Source organism: Stigmatopora argus, chromosome 3 (genome assembly GCF_051989625.1).
Source record: "Stigmatopora argus isolate UIUO_Sarg chromosome 3, RoL_Sarg_1.0, whole genome shotgun sequence".
In the NCBI taxonomy this organism is placed as follows: domain Eukaryota; kingdom Metazoa; phylum Chordata; class Actinopteri; order Syngnathiformes; family Syngnathidae; genus Stigmatopora; species Stigmatopora argus.
In genome coordinates, this window is record NC_135389.1 from 14528394 (window position 1) to 14545216 (window position 16823).

At 39.3% G+C, this 16823-nt stretch overlaps 1 protein-coding gene across 3 annotated transcripts in view; it reads right to left on the reverse strand.

Moving 5' to 3' along the window:
- Window positions 1-3792: 3792 nt before the first annotated feature.
- met (MET proto-oncogene, receptor tyrosine kinase) overlaps window positions 3793-16823 on the reverse strand; it is a 37341-nt gene continuing 24310 nt past the window's right edge. Inside the window, exons 12-22 of one of the 3 annotated variants that reach the window (XM_077596166.1) lie at window positions 14888-15097; window positions 11965-12114; window positions 10314-10467; window positions 9903-10037; window positions 9000-9254; window positions 8454-8534; window positions 7360-7541; window positions 6441-6550; window positions 6193-6358; window positions 5953-6089; window positions 3793-5351 (exon numbers count right to left, since the gene is read on the reverse strand). In XM_077596166.1, coding sequence (XP_077452292.1) covers window positions 5063-5351; window positions 5953-6089; window positions 6193-6358; window positions 6441-6550; window positions 7360-7541; window positions 8454-8534; window positions 9000-9254; window positions 9903-10037; window positions 10314-10467; window positions 11965-12114; window positions 14888-15097 — 1869 coding nt within the window. In that variant the 3' untranslated portion in view covers window positions 3793-5062. Of the gene's footprint in view, window positions 5352-5952; window positions 6090-6192; window positions 6359-6440; window positions 6551-7359; window positions 7542-8453; window positions 8535-8999; window positions 9255-9902; window positions 10468-11964; window positions 12115-14887; window positions 15098-16823 lie in introns of all 3 variants that reach the window. The other 2 variants (XM_077596167.1, XM_077596165.1) reach the window with 2 other exon arrangements.

The following is a 16823-nucleotide window of genomic DNA, read 5'->3' on the forward strand; positions in this document are numbered from 1 at the left end:
GGGGTTTCAGTTACAGTACTTGTGGATTTTCACTATTCATGTCCGTCCTTTGTTTATCCCAGCAAATAGAGGGTGTTCACTGTATAAGATATCATACTACTGGAAAATAATTAGTTACAATGACCATAAAAACAACAAGGTATGAAACTGTATTACAGCAAATGATGCACTATTGTGCTTAACATCTTGGAGTTTATTGTGTTGAAGTTTTGTATCTTATCATATCACATAGCATATTTTAACAACTCAACAAATAATGATATGAGGTCTAAATTTGGAGAAGTTGGATCGAGTGCCTTGCTTGAGGCATCTCCAGATGCCACAGAGGTTACCTCGCAACCAAACTGGCGATTTGTAATGACAAAGCACACCGCAGGAGGATGAACTTGAAAATATCATGTGTCATGCAGTAAATGGACAGAATGCAGCATTGAAGACTCATGAAAGAGGCAATAGTGACTCAGCGTCAGCCTCTGCTGAGTCATGACACTGTTCCCACTGGGACAATTATCACCTCGAGGGAATATCAAAGACCTAACATAATGCAGTGTGAAGATGGAAGACCAGAATGTAACTTTCTCTCTCTCCCAATATATTCTCTTGGCTATTACGCATGCGATTGGAGTCAGCGACACACCTGATAGTGCTGAGACTGTTATTAAAAAGTGAGTAAGAAGCGTGACAAGTTGATGCAAAAGCAAGATGGGCTCTTTTATTTCAATCGAGCTCACCACTTTTTGGCCTTAGTCAGTTTTCCAAGAAGCTAGCAGATGGAAAAAGTGCTGCTGACCTCGTCAGATCGCTCATTAGCGGTCAGGAAATTTTGTTATTAAAATGCAGACAAAAGACAGAAACCTGATGCGACCTTCTTCCGACAGCTGCTTCCAGCATCTCATTGAAAAAAATAGGGAAAATGAGTGTTTAAATATTTCATTTCCATGGATGCCACTAGACGTCCAAATGTTTTTGACTGCAGGAAAACGTTTTAGTCCAATTGACACTCCAATCATTTAAAATTAGCCAGTGTATTATCTTGCTATTATTTGAAATGACATAATAGACAATATGATCTGCTCCGCTACACTATAATATGATAAAATATGATGTTGTTTTGAAAATTGACAGTATTTTGGTGTTGTAAATATTACAAAACACAAGTGTACAAAATATTTATACAATACTAGGAAAAGTTGCAGCTTCTCAGTGTCTGTTTATGTACTTCACTTATTGCAAGATATGAAAAGATGTAAGAAGTAATGAGAAGATATGAGCTTTCAACAGCAGTCTGCCTTTGACTGCACTCCCATGGAATTCCTGGCTGCCTAAACCCACACTCCCTGTCCTTTTTTACACTTTTAGATGAGTGATGGTGGAATTATTCAGGTGTGGAGACAGACAGGCCTTTTTGTGGAATGTGAGCTGATCACATGAGAAGAACTGCTCAAGTGCATCCAATTGGGAAATAAACCAACATCAGTTGTTGATGAGTAATTAAACAAAAAAATAACACACAACTAACTGGAAGATACATTTTGATGGTTTGCTGGTGGCTAACTTTTTTCCCCAAATTCCCATTGGATTTGACGGCTATATCGTCATTGGAATTTGGCAGAATTGAACAATGTATCAATCTTTGGTCTTTGATGTATGCATAGTTGTCTTAGTACTGAGAGAATGACAAAGTGAAAAACTGCAAACAATTGCAAAAACTGGGAATACGTAGTTTTGTAATTTTTTTTTCAGAAATATATTTTGCCAAAAACTAAATATTGCCTGGTTAGATTTCTTTTTTTTTCATATCAATGATGGGATTTCCCCCAAAAGTGGAAAGAGAGGCTGTTTTGTATGAATTATTTGTATATGTTGAAGTCAAAACCGTGTCGATGGGTTGTCTGACCAATGCACTGAAACATTTGAAAAAAAAAGTGAGAACAATGTGGGAAGATTGTTGATCCAAAGCATTCCCCAAATAAAATAAAACATGATCAAATTATCACATTAATACAATACATATGGTAAGATAAAATTTTAGAAAACACAAGAAATGATCAAATCCAAAGCAAGACAGTTGTATGCCGACCAACAAAGTATAGTGTACTAGTCCCCATTAATTCACAATCTGTCAACAGGGGGCGGTGTGTGTCAGTTATCTCTACGTGCATGTATGTGCGTGCGCGTGCGTGTGTGTAAGAGTGTGTTACCACTCGGTGCCATCCACCTCCCTCCTTTCTCTCATGCCAAAGCCCATTAACAGCTTTGAATGGGTGCACGTTGACTCAGTAGGTCAGAATGTTATTTGACATTCTTTTGGTGGCTTTATCTAATGATAACACGCAAGAAACATTTACCGGTGCATATGTGAAACTGTATCCAAAGTGCTTTATTAAACCTCAACTCTCATCAAGCCCTGCAGCTACACTTTGTGCCACAAATTTTCATTGGATTGAGAGCAAAACTTCTGTACGGTTCACAATCAGCTACTTTATAAGTACAACTGCATTCCAGGAACATGAAAAGATGGAAATTTCCAACCTATGGCCGGAAAAAAGGGTTGTGGAACAGTTCTTTGGAGCAAATCGATATGCACCGTGTACTTTTAAAGCTGAATTTAGTGTTTATATTTGAACTATGCTTTTAAGTTTGGTCACGTAAAGTTCATTGCTGTTGCCTTACGTTCCAACAACCATGAATGTGAGCAAAATTGGTGATATCCACTTTTTCCATGCCATGATTTTTCATTTGGTTCAGTTTACACTTCCTAATTCCCAAACTTCTCAAAAGTCATAAATCAGCACTTTGGTCCACCACCTCCCTTTCCTAGATATAAGCACACATTATTGTTTTCTTTATAGATTGCTTCAACAGTGGGTAAGCGTATAACATACCTCAGTTGTTGATCTTCTTCTGGAGTAGGTGTGTCCATGTGGGTCACGTGACACTGGATTAGAGAAGACAGTTTAGGTAAAAGCTTTGTGTCGCCGCCGAATCAACAACACTAGAATGATGTCTACTTATCTCTTGTCATCACTTTTTGTTTGCTAAGGCCTGTGTAGAAAGATCTTTATTTTCTCAAACCCACTTGGAGAACACTATGGAGTTTGAATGAGGTCCAACAGGATGTTTACTGTGACTGGGCTAAAAGATCATTGTGGTGAGCTAAATGTTCTTTGCTCAAGGGTAGTGGAGACTATCATAGCCAACTAGGGATGGACACCCTGGTTACCTGCCAATCGGTTATCTGATTTACTCCATGTGACATATGGAGCATCATCCGGGCTCTGTTGGGATGTATGACGAGACATTTGACAGTTTTGTGAGCTGCTGAAAGATACAACTAGAATTTAACAGAACAGATGGTACCTATGAAAAGGTAAACAGAAGCTCACTGATTGGAGATATTCCTCGCCAATAGGAAAAAATATGCTTATGTGAGCAAAACAACAGCATTTGAGCATCATGACACGTATGATTATGTATACGTTTATGATTGTGTGTCTATCAGGCAGGCCCGAAGCTGTGGAAAGAACGACAGCGGCCATAATTCACGTCCGTGTAATTGTATGAGGGTGCGGTACCTTCACCTGGAGTACAGGTGTGTTCAAGCAAGACGTTTAATTAAGCAAGCATGCACATAGTAAACTGGTGTTCACTTAATTTGAACATCGCGTAAGAGGATGAACGTGTACCCCCAGGCTCTATTTTTTTTACACACACACACTACAAGTATGCAATCGTACGGACAATAAACAGACCGTGAATTTTCAAATGAATGTGGTTTAAGGGGGCGAAACATGACTTGACATGTTTTTATTTACAATTTGGCAGTGAGTTTGTCGTCATCGTGTCACCACCACAAATATAATACAACATTTTTTTCTCAGAGCAAACATTCAGTCTGTCGATGTGGCCGTTCTTAAAAAAACATTTTTTTCAAATACAATTTACAGTTAAAATAAGAAATTCTCCCTGTTATTTTCCTCATTCCTGGCCAATCTGCGATTACCAAAGATATGCAAGGCCATGACTAGAAATTTGCCATTATGGTTCATCTGCACACAATTATAAAAAAAATAAAAATAACAAGTTTTGCCACTATGCGCCATCCATCGTCTAGTAAATGTGCTATACATGTGGCAGAAATCATATATAATATTAAGGAGGATTTTGTCCTTGAAGGAATTCTGGAAATGACTCTCTGTGTTGGGCATGGTATCTTTTGATATTTTTGTCGCTCTTCTAATGATAGGTCTGTGATTCAAATAATATGAATCAAGTGAACCTGGCTTTGAGTACATAAAATCCATAAAATTACTACTAGTACTACCAAATCAATGGCAAGTCAGAACTCTGCCCCCATTCTCCAGCCTCATAAAATAATCATTTTTATCACCTTCCAGTATAAAAGTATGGCATTTGGTAGGAATATGTTGACATGTCTAGAACATTTGTTTAAAGGACCTTAGAAATGGCTAAAATCAAACTATTTTCTTAAGATTTCGTGTGCATTTTGGTAGAGGTTAGTGAGATTTTAGAATCTACTCATGAGTGACCTGGAGACCAAAGTTCATGTTACTAAGTGATTCTGTCTTCGGGGCTGACATTCTAAAACAATAAAATGGTGCTTTTGAGCCAGCAATTTTTTTTAAATGATTCTCAGGAATGAGACATAAGTACCTGCTTCAAACCCCGTTGACAATTTCCCGCATGTTTCCAGGCATAAATTCTTGAGACTTTTTTGTCGCTCTATTTAGGATAGATGTGCCTGCCAGATTCCATATTGGTGAGGGACACTGACTTAGAACAAGCTTCAATTGTCCAAAATGTCTTTGGAACATTAATATATGATAATTGTGTTATATAAGTCAAGGAGCTGCAATGTTTTTTTTACTGACCACAATTCACATTAAGAAAGAAGGAAGCAACACTCCCCCATAAAAGGCTCACGACTTCCTCCTACAAAAAGTCTGGGAAGTCAATAAAATGACAAATATCAGTCTATGTACATTAAGAGCTTGTCCTCTGTCCAGTGTTGGGACACACAGTAGTTCTTCCCTCGTAATCATCAGGTGCAACAGTTCCGCTCGGGTTGGCAAAACATGAGCGGGTGGGACGTCAGTGAGGTGGAGGGTTCGGTGTAAGAGGAGGAAGAAGAGGAAGAGGATGTCGGATCGCTGCTGGTGAGCAGGGGCGGATAAGGGCTCATCTTGTCGATGTTGACGTAGGTAGTGTTGAGGAGGACGTAGTGTTCACCGCTGAAGCTGGAGAAAATAGCAGCTATGCTGGACACCAGGTCAGAGAAGGACGGGCGGCGTTCTGGATTTGGATGCCAGCACTCCACCATTACAGTGTAGCTGTGAAGAAGATGGTAGCGCTTCAATTTCAGGTAGAAAAACGGTAAAAGGCGATGTGAAAGGGATTGCAGAGCAGAGGTGAAACTGAAACTGGGGCTCAGTGACTCAGCTGTTGAGTCAGAATATTTTCAGGGGTGAAAAAGAAAGCATATATATTGCACATTAAGTGCATTCTTTACCAGATTCTCCCTCACTCTGTTGGGAAAGATTGCCTATCAAACCATGACTCACCAGATTTCTAACAAATGCTTTTTAAATAAGGAGAGAGATACGTTGCTGGCTTTGACACGTTGCCTGATTGATGGGGCTTCCCGATGACAGCGACTGGAATGCCCTCGCGATGGGTGCTAAGCAACTAGTCAAGATAAGTGAAACACTAAGAGGATAAGAATGCCGGCGTCCAATTTCCAAGAGCAAGCAATGATAAAAAATAAATAAATATAAAGGCAGCTTGGGCCCACAGCCACCATGTCACATTCATTACAAGTGTTTTTGCTTGTCTGCTTTTCCCTCTTTCATGCTCATAAATCAGCAATGAGACACTTGATGTTCACAGCATGATGTTTTTCCCCTATGCAGAGGTGAGTAGAATGACACTTACAGGGAGTCGGGGCAGAACTCGGGCTGGAGCAAACGGCGCCCCTGGAGGAGAAACACGGTGATGTCGAAGGAGTTGACATCAGAGTAAGGCGGTGCCCCACGGGTCATCAGTTCCCATAGCAACACACCAAATGACCACTGAAGAGCAAATGAAAACCATTAGAAATTTGTATTTTTATACAGTAAATCTTCCACTACAATGAGGCCTTGGTAAGCCAATGTTTCGTTGTATTTTTGGTACCACGTCAGACTTGGCGGTGAACTTGTGGGTCTGTAGGCTCTCCAGCGCCATCCACTTGACAGGCAATTTGACGCCGCTCTTGTTGTGGACGCTGTAGTACTCTTTGTCATAGACATCGCGCGCGAGGCCAAAGTCAGCCACCTTGACTGTGTAGCTCTCGTCCAACCTGTAACCACAAAAGAAAATGAAATTCAATTCTTTTTCCACCAAGACAGAGACATTTGTCAGAAGCAGTTCTATAGACTCACATGCAGTTCCTGGCCGCGAGGTCCCTATGGACAAACTTCTTGCTGGCCAAGTACTCCATTCCTCTAGCCACCTGGAGTCCAAAACCCATCAGGTCCTTCACCGTTGGGTTCTGTTGGACAAAGGAAATATATAGATCAATAAACAGCCTGCGGATTTCTGGATTTCCATAATTTTTGTTTCCATTTTAGTACACCTTAACTCAGGGGTGTCAGACTCGGGTTGGTTCGTGGGCCGCTTTAACGTCAACTTGTTTCCACGTGGGCCGGACCATTTTAGATATGATATTTAGATTTTTTTTAATAAATGGAATAAAAGAACTGGATTAAAAGCCCTAATTATTCATTTTTATATAGATCTAAAACAATGGTTATTTTAACTTTTGTAATATATTTTTAGATCTTACAAAATGATTTTTGAACTAAAAACAGAAAAAAATGATTAAAAAATTACAATTATTGATTTAAAAGGGGGAAAATCAGGAAATTTAATTTACATCTATACTCTTCATTTTAATTTGATCCTAAAACAGAAAGTCGGCACTCATGATTTACTTTCCCGGGCCACACAAAATGATGCAGCGGGCCAGATTTGTCCCCCTGGGCCGCCACTTTGACACTTGTGCCTTAACGCCTTAATGTATGAGTGAGCTGATCAACTTGTGAAAACTGCTGAATGTCTTTTAAATTTTGACATAGTACAATATTAAGCATGGCATTTTTTTTCAAGATAAAACTTTGTAAAAATGATTTGTTGTTATATGGTATACGTATGTTCACTTCCAATATATAGTGGCTTTAAACTTAAAAGTAACTACCAGAATAAACTGGGTCTAAAAGTGTCAAGATTTGAAGGATCATTTAAACATCAAAATGCATGTATCTAGCCAGAGGGGGCAGAAGACCCCGCTGTCAGTCTTACGTGGCCCTCGTCGCGAATGAAGTTGCGCAGGTCTCCGTGCTTCATGTAGGGCAAAACCATGAGTGGCGAGCCCTCGGGCGGAAGGCAAATTCCTAGCAGCGACAGCACGTTGGCGTGGCTAAAGTCCTTCATAATAATGCCCTCCTTCAAGAATTGGGTCACCTCATCCAGGTCCGTGATGCCTTTGGAGGAGGGGGGAGGGGGGAAAATATAGTTGAGAGAGCTTCTAGAAAAAGGTTAATGTGTGTCAACGCAAAATCACCCTACTCTATTTAGCCGCTTGTGGGAAGTGAAGGAATGAGTGTTATTCTATTAGCATTTAATAATCTGATTGCATTAGACAGAAAAGTATCACCTTCACTGTCTGCCTCTTAAGATAAAGTTTTGCTTTTCCAATTTAGCACTAATTTATTTGAAAGAAAGCCATCGGAATAAAATAGTTATACTGTAGGACCTGTTTGTTCTCTGAATGGTTGTAAAAAGAAGTGGAAAAACCATCCACGTGGAATGAGAAGGCAACAAAGAGATGAGAAAACGAAAGGTTAAGGTCCCAGGGGACGGGACCTCATCCTAGCCCCTCCACTCACTGTCATCTTTACTAGATTAAAATCCTCCCCGGGACACACAAATTCAGCACTTTCAAGAAAAGAAATAAAGTGACAGTCCAGTAAGGTGATTGCGTTGTCATACTTTATTTGATTAGAAACATTTAGTTGGAAATGGATAGCCCAGGATAGAACACCATCGACTCTGCCATTGTTATCACGGAATTATAAATGTTGCATTTTGGGAGATTACTTTGTGAGTATTATCAAATGGAGTTGTGAAAATACAATTACTAATCAAATAAATAAATAAAAAGTATTTAAAACAAAAAATCTGTTGAGGTTTGTAAAAGTTTCTGTGAAATAAATTAAACACAAAAAGCTAAAATTAAGAATGTATGAAAGTGTAAAAAAATATTTAAAAGAAATGAAAATGATAAAATATTTTTGAAAAGTTAACAATAAATGAAAGAACGTTAATAATAAAAATATTACCTATAAATGAGGGGTTTTTGTACAAATGTAAAAAAAAAAACAATAGCAACTTACGGTTCAGAGACTTGATGGCGCAGTGTTGGTTCTGGCCGTCTGGCTCTAGCAGAGTTCCGTGGAAAACGCATCCGAAGTGACCTATGGGAATATACATCTTATTTTTCACCTCTAGCAACCTGTACTTACATCATTTTTTATGTCCACATCACATTGATACTGTCAGTTGACTTGTTTGTACACCTTGAAAGGCTGCATGAGATTGATTGACTGCCGGTGTAACTCAACACCAGGCTTTATTCATTAACACCCCCCACTCAATGAATTATAGCTGCAGTTTGTGGGCATAAGAGTTCTCAGAAGGGCAGCGGTGGGAATGAAATGAGCGGGACGTTCCCCTATCACGCTGTCGCAGATGGCCGAAAGTGTCGGGTTGCGAGCGCCGCAGGAATTAGTCGCGGTGAAACCGCGCTGAAAATTGGAGCCTCCTTTTCCTTCACGGAGTAATCTCAAAGCAAAGGAGGGTTGGGGGAATGGCCAAATGGGCTGAATTTGATCCACGGACGGCCATCTTTGTGCTTTTCCTAACAACTCACTACCGCTCACCTCTGCCGATGACTTGGTTGAGGTGCAGCAGGAGTCTTTCCCGCGCAATCACCACGTGCTGGACCTCTCTCAGCAGCTCTGGATGCAAACCGGACAGATCAATGTGAAGCGGCGCCATTAGTAGCGGCGACATGAGCTCGCCCTCCATCCCCAAGCCACGGGTCAGCATCCCCAGCCGGGGTGACAGCGGCTCTCTGCCTGATCCATACAAAACAGGGGCCGCACGGCATGTTTCTGGACGCTCCGCGCCTTGGTCTGGGGGGAGGTGAGGGTATAAAAAAAAAAAAAGGAGACGTGCAGGAATGAGTCATCGCCATCTGAAATCTTCTTCTACAAATGCACTATTTAGATCTGGTTTCAAAATTTGGACCACAATCAAGTACTATACTAGATGATGTCATATTTGTGTATTGGGGGTTTGCCTTGTGTTCTGGAGTCCTAAGGGGGTGCGTGTGTTTGTGATATTAGCTAATTAGCTCAGGTCATGTTCTTACATACCAGGTAGACAGATGAGATCATTGTACTCCTCGGGGAAAGGGTGGATGGGGGTGTGGCGGGGTTTCTGCTAGATTGGTTATTTCATACTAAGGAAGACTTTGAGCCAACTTGAGGTAGGTGGATGCCATTTCTGAACATTTTCATATATTGAGTTGTTGGTTTTTGGATTCAAATTCAATTTAATAGTGTCTGAAAGGAGGGTGGTGGCAACTCATAACCAGTTTGCAAAGTTTTGCACCTAATACTTCTTTAGTAATTGGCTGAAGTGCTGTATAGAAAAAAAAACGTAAAGCAGCAATCCTGAATGGTAATGTGTTTTGGCATCTGTAAACAGCAATTGTAATCAAAACTGCAATAGGGCATGAAAAGTTTGTAAGCAGCCGAAAGCCCAAAGCTCCCACATACCCTCCAACAGCGTACTTCTGTAATCCACAGACTCGTGAGAAACCATTTCATTAGTGGGACTGACGCTCCTGGCGTTAGCAAGCCTGTCCAGATGCTGGATGTCACCACGGCTGTCGTACCACACCTCAGACAGATCTACAGAAGACGATGGCCGGGAGCCATCGAGACGAGAAGCGGGACAGGGGGAAAAGTAGCAGGAGAGCCAGAAGAGATGGAGGGGGAAAAGGCAGACATTAGAAGACGCCTCATGCATCCAGCAAGAAAAAAAATCTTTTTGTGTCAGGGCATTCAATGCTAAGAAGACAGGAAGCAATCTTTTGTTGCGTGGCTTTGGTGGACGCCGGAAAGAAAACTCATCTTGGAGAGGCATTACATAGAATGCATACAGCAACGTGGACTTGGTTGACTCACCATCAATGCGTTTGTTTCGGCGCCACATGAGCAGAGAGGCGAGCATCAATAGGAGCAGGCTGACCAGCACACATCCCACCACCAGACCCGTATAATCCTGCTCCTGCGCCAACGTCACCTTGCCAAGGTGACGGATGGAGTCGGCCTGCCGCCACTGGAACAAATTAAATGCAATTTCATAACATATTCTGCCAGATCCATTATAAGATCAGATCGTTTTGTTGATTGACATGATATGAACATGCTATGTGAATGGACTATACTGTATGCTTTATTAAAAAAATAGGAATAATAATGATTGTACCCCTCTCTTGTTAATGTCTGGTGATGATCCCGTGTCATACCCACTGTGTGTTTACCTGTGTAACAATAATTTCCATTGCCCGCCATACAACAATTTCGCTTTACATTTGCAACTCCGGAACGGATTAATGTCATAACTCAGGGGTCCACTGTATAAACAATTTCCCCCTTAGAGGGATTGAATGTTTAATTTTTGTATCACAAAGTTTCTAAATTACAATACATGTGGTTAAAGGTACCAAGTATTTAGAAGATATTTATACACTACTATACATTTTATGAAAAAGAAAATAAATAAAAAAGCAACTTTATTAAAAAGAAAATCGAATCATATTTTTATATTTCATATGAACAGTTTTATCTGAGTGCTATTCAGATTTAATCTCTTTGAGCCATTCAGGCATATAGAAACACATGTACGCACACACACACACACACAAACACACACACACAAAACACACGCAGTTATCTGAGGTCAGATTACATCAGTGATATTGCCTCTGCTTTTATTAAGTTTAGTGGTTATGAGGTTACCACTTTGACTTCAGATACCCGTGTGTTTGTGTATGTTCGTGCAATCGTAGCTAAAGGATATTAGCCTGGAGATAAATAAAGGTCCTTCGATAGCGTCGGCTGGGTGTGCTTCCCGTTCGAAGCCTGCTTTTGCCAGTTTTGTGCTAACTGGACATGTTTTGCAATGTCACATTACGCTCAATAACAACATTCACAGAATATGACCTACACTATCAAATAAATATCTTTAAAACTTGTTACAAAGGTGATTAATTTTATTCATTCGTATTCCTGACGATCAGAGGATAACAAAATCGATTGTTATTTACAATGAACTTTAGCAACAATGTCATCTCACTAACTTTTTCCAATGTCACAATGTTTTCAGGTTGGAAATACTTGCATTATCTTAACGTCACAGTTGAGAAAGGCAAGAGCATACTTGTGAAGTGTAAATCATCTTCCCTAGGAAAGCATTTGTCTGTGTCTGCTGTGAATGGCTCTAATCTCATGAAAGATCTCTTAAAAGCACACGCCACTACATGTACCTATAATATGTACGGGTTGTCTGGAAGATGGGTAACCCTTGTGGTTGTCATTTAACACCACATTGCAAAAAACACACTTTTTGCTGTTCAAATTAAAGGTAGTGAATAAAATACTGTAAATGAGTAGTGATTAGGGTCATCATAAACATGAAGAGGACAATTTCTGATTTTTTTTCTCGAAGATCTGTATTTGGATTTCTCATTTTATAATCTATGATAACACATTTGCTTGTGGAAAATCTAAATGCGTAGAAAGATCTGTGATGTTCTAAATGCGCTTTTCTCACCTCCACCTGCAGCTCCTTGGCAGGGGCCGCTTGCAGCTCATTGGGCACAGTACATTCTAGCGTGTTTCCCACCAACGTGAGGCTCTCGCAGCTGCGGTTAGACACTGTGAGTACCTGGCACTTCATGGCTTCCCGGTCCATGCGGTCACCCTGCCGGACAGACAGCATTGGGAAAATTGCATTCGTTTCAAGTTGGCACTGCCAAATAAAGTTGTAGCTTTTCATTGAAAAGAGTCTATTTTGATGAAAAATGATTTCATTTTAATTCAACTGTTTTATCAATAAGCACTAATTGAAGTATTATGAGAGAACAACTTATTTTATACATGAATAAGTGCAAGGTACAAATATGCTAGTCCTTAAAGATATCACTTCCTTATATGAATTTCACAATTTTGAAGTTGTATTTTTTGTATTCTATCAATTCTAAAAACTCATTCTGTTAGAATATTTCACTTTTATTTTCAAATGTTATTACAAAAATAATTTATATCAAAAAAATTCCAATATAAATATATTTAAACGTGACTAATTGTTAATATATTAAATTATGAAATCACACAGCAAATAAATGAATTATATTATTGTTAAAAATCTAATATATTATCAACCAGATTATTATTATGATTATATTTATTACATGAATACATTGTGGAAAAAAAGAATTAGTGGACAATTTGGCAAGCAATGTGTGGTGTGGTAAGCAAAACTGTAGCCTTAGTTAGAAAAAGCTGTTAGTAACTAGTTGATTTTTGACACTTGCCCTATCTGCATTGAATTAGAAGTACACAAACATCCCAGACAGCATTCGCATCAACTTTCTAAAGTGACCCGAGTAAACGTCTTAGTGAATTATCACCTTGGAGAGTGCTCATTTCGAGTCTTATTATAGTCTGGCGACAAAACACCAGTCGTTCTTTGCTCATTCTCACTTTCTTTCTCACTTTTGTTTTCCTTATGCCATCCGCACACATGCACGTACGCACACACGTTAATAGTTGCATGCTTGTTGGAGTGCAGCAAAAGGCAATAAAAAGAATGATCCCATTCCTTGCGTGACGGCTAGGGATTTCCAGATTTGACACAGAGTGGAGGCTCGCACCTGTCGCTGCGCTTATATGCAAACACATGCGCACACACTCCATATTTACAATTTTGTTTGCATGTGGGAAAAAAGCTAGCATTCAAACAATTGTAATTTTTGCTATTCATTATATATATATATATATATATATATATATATATATATATATATATATATATATATATATATATATATATAGGGGGGACAAGTGGGGTGCTGGAGCCTATTGTTACGGGGAGGGGGTGGTTTAGTCTTAATTGGTATCCACTTAATCACAGATTAAATATTTGGTTACGAATGTTATTTTTTTCCCTTTTTTTTAATCTAATATAGGCTTCACTAAATTACCCCCAAAAATAAATACATTTCATATTAATTGCAGGAATGGAAAATAAATTCAACAGAAAATAATCTCCCCTCCCCCAGAATCACAAGCTACTACCAAAAGGAACTTGGGCAAAAGGTTGGCTAAATATACCAAAAAATAAATACCCGAATTAAAAGTAGAAGCAAATGAATTTAAATTTGGTAAAGATTGAATCACGGATTCAATTCCAGATGGCAGGGGGGGAAAGCTTTAAAAAAGTACTAAAAGCACTACAAAGTGACAAAAATAGAGTTAGCTCTAAGTTGCTAATAAGTGTGTTCGTGTGTGAAGTAGGTGGCAGTAAATAGAAGAAGATAAATAAAAACACAATTCAACTTTATCAGATGAGGTCTGGGCATTGTGAAGTTCGGCTAAAAAGGGGTCTCCCAAAAAAATAAAGGAGTGATAGGATCAGGGGGAGTTGAATTTAACGACAGGGCCAAGGTCACGCCAAGTATTAAAAAAACCCATCCAAGATCTTTGAGGACAGCTGTTACACCGGGCTGTGGTTAGTTAGAAAAAAATGAATAAAGAAAAAATGTTTTCATTGTGTCAACACGATGACAATGTCAAGCTCTTTGACCTTGGCAGTGACAACAATATGCTCACAGACATATAGGTTGGGCCACCGAAACGGGACAAATCAAGGATGGGAAACAGACTTAACTTCCTGTTTTTCTTTCTGTATTGTTTCCTTCCCGGCGTGGCCCAAACTGCCATGCACGTGGGAATGTGCGCGAGCGTGCATGCAAAAGCAGCCACAGTGTAAACACATTTGGCTGGCTTGTAAAACTCATGGTAATTTGACAAACTTAATTGCCACGCAGTAAGAAAAAGGGAATTATTTCACAATCTAGCGGGTTGTTGGTCTGTCAACAGCATGTGCTTTAAATTTCACAGCAAATGGACAAAAACTCTTACAAGAGTCTGTCTTTAAAAGATCCCTGGAAAATGGGCAACTTATGGCTAAAATGGTAACTTCAGGCCAAAACGGTCAACATCCTGTGTGATTTTGAGGCCTGGCATCTTTGGGCATTTTTGTGGCTTTACCCATAATACTAGACATGGCTAAAAAAATATATATATTTTTTTGCCAAGTAAAATTGTCTATGGGTTGCAATCTATTTTACAGCAAGGATTTATTATATATATATATATATATATATATATATATATATATATATATATATATATATATATATATATATATATATACTATATTTATTCATTCATAAGCTAAAAAGTGCTTTACAAATCAAAATGGCAGACCACTTGTGGTTGTTATCATGATAGTCATGTTTACCAAATTACATATTCACAATTTAAGTCAAACTGGTTTCAGAAATAGCAACAAAAATGTCTGCATTAAACACCTCAATCCAGGATTTGTCATTTCAGGGATGACATTTTTAGACGTATTTTGTGGAGCTACTCATAATAGACATACATATTGTATACACCAAAGGCCTTACCTTGAGCTCCAAAACACTCTTATTGTCCTTGGACGTAAGTTTGGGGTCCTGAAAGAGGGGGTCCTCCACATAGATCAGATCCCACTGGTCAGTGGGGTATCCATCCAGGATGAAAGCCACTTTGGTGACCACCGGCGGCGGCAAGGCCAGTTTGGCCAGGGAGGGTGTGGAGCACTGGATGGAAGTGCGATTCTCGCCATACACACAACTCTGGGGAAAAATGCATTCAGAGGACACAATAAATACACATTTGATAACAAAAAAAAACATTTACATCAGAATTTAGCCTTTTTTTTTTTTTTAATCAGCAGAGATACACAAGAAGGGGAAGAACTTGTCTTTTGTTCATTGTGATTAATTTCCCCTTAGTTGTTTTTTATGGTACAAATGTGCAAATCAGATGAAGCGCCAATAAAAAAAAAAGTTTGTTCATTGAGCTAACAAACAACTCTATTTGGTAAGAAAAAAGTCTTAAGTAATTTTAGATTTGCTTTGTAGTAAAAAATGCTTTTTGGGGGCTGACAGGCTCATTCTTCTCCAGAAAACTCCTCCAGACGTGCTCTTTTTTTTAACGGTGTTTCCTTTGTGCCTTGAGAAAACAAAAAAAGGAACTTTTGCCCCTGGTATATCAAGTAGATGAATGAAGAGGCTAGTTTTTATCCATGTCTTTGTCCTGTCATATGATACATTTACTCCATTGTTGTTATTTTCAATGCACAATCGTGCTTGGTTTTATAGCGAAATGTTCATACTGTGAGGAGAGAATAGTAGATTTCTCAACCTGGACCGAAAAAGACGGCGCAGGAACCTCCACTGGTGCCGGAGAGGAAACGTGAAATCGCTTTCATGTTTGTGGGAAAGTTTGAGACAGAAGGAACCTTCCAACAGATCCTTGTTCAGTCTTGGCATACTCTGCATATTTTGTACGTTTTACATGGTGGTGTTGGAATTTTTTTTTGCACAACCAGCCCACCAAATTCACAGCTACAATGTGATAATTTTGTTTCTTATATTGTCATTTTCAAATGGATGACACAATTGGACTTGACGTCTATCAGCCAATGACACAAAAATCACCCTGTTTTGTCATCTAGAGACAGTAGCATCTCAGAAAAGTAGAAGTACACAACAATAATAGTTAGACAAAATAAGTTTTTTCATGCGCAATCAGTATATATCATATCATATACATTTGTGACCATAATCAAATACACATACAGAATAATCTGACTGGAACTAAAAGACTATGCCCTTAGGCACCACACGAAGCGGAATCCTTTTTCTATAACACATAATAATACATTTGCACTTCAATATAACCTCATATTCACACTTAAGCTGCTCATGTAATCTTAAAGTACCAACGAACTCGCAGTGTTTTGCATGGTTTGAGATCTCCAAAGAGTGTCATCACCAAGCAGGTGCTCCTCAGCACTTAAAAAAAATTCCCCCGAAAAACATAATACAATTTCAAGTGTGAATTGACACGTCACTCCCTGGGAGGTATGCAAATGACCTCCAATAAAGCAAACTGCAGCACTCAGAGCTCCTTTGGGGAAAGAAGGCACTTCCAAAACAAGGCTTTTAGCCTAATAAATGAACCTGCTAATAGTTCAAATAGACAAAACAGCCCAATGCTTTCCCACAGGAAGCAGAAAAACTCATCAACCCCGGGTTAAACCGCGGCCATCAGTTTGTGAGTGTGACAACGTGTCATAGTGTGTTTGTTAGCCAAATTCCCAAATTATCTCTCAACAGGAGCCCGGTGATGGATAAGATCACCATTGAGCGTAGCAGCACAACCTCCACATAGCCTCCTGCAGGCAACCACACACATTCACGTACACACATGCACGTACATGCATATTTTGCCAACTCAGTATGGGCTACCACTTTTGATTTCAGGCTGCCTATTCCTTCAAACTTGCTCATGTGC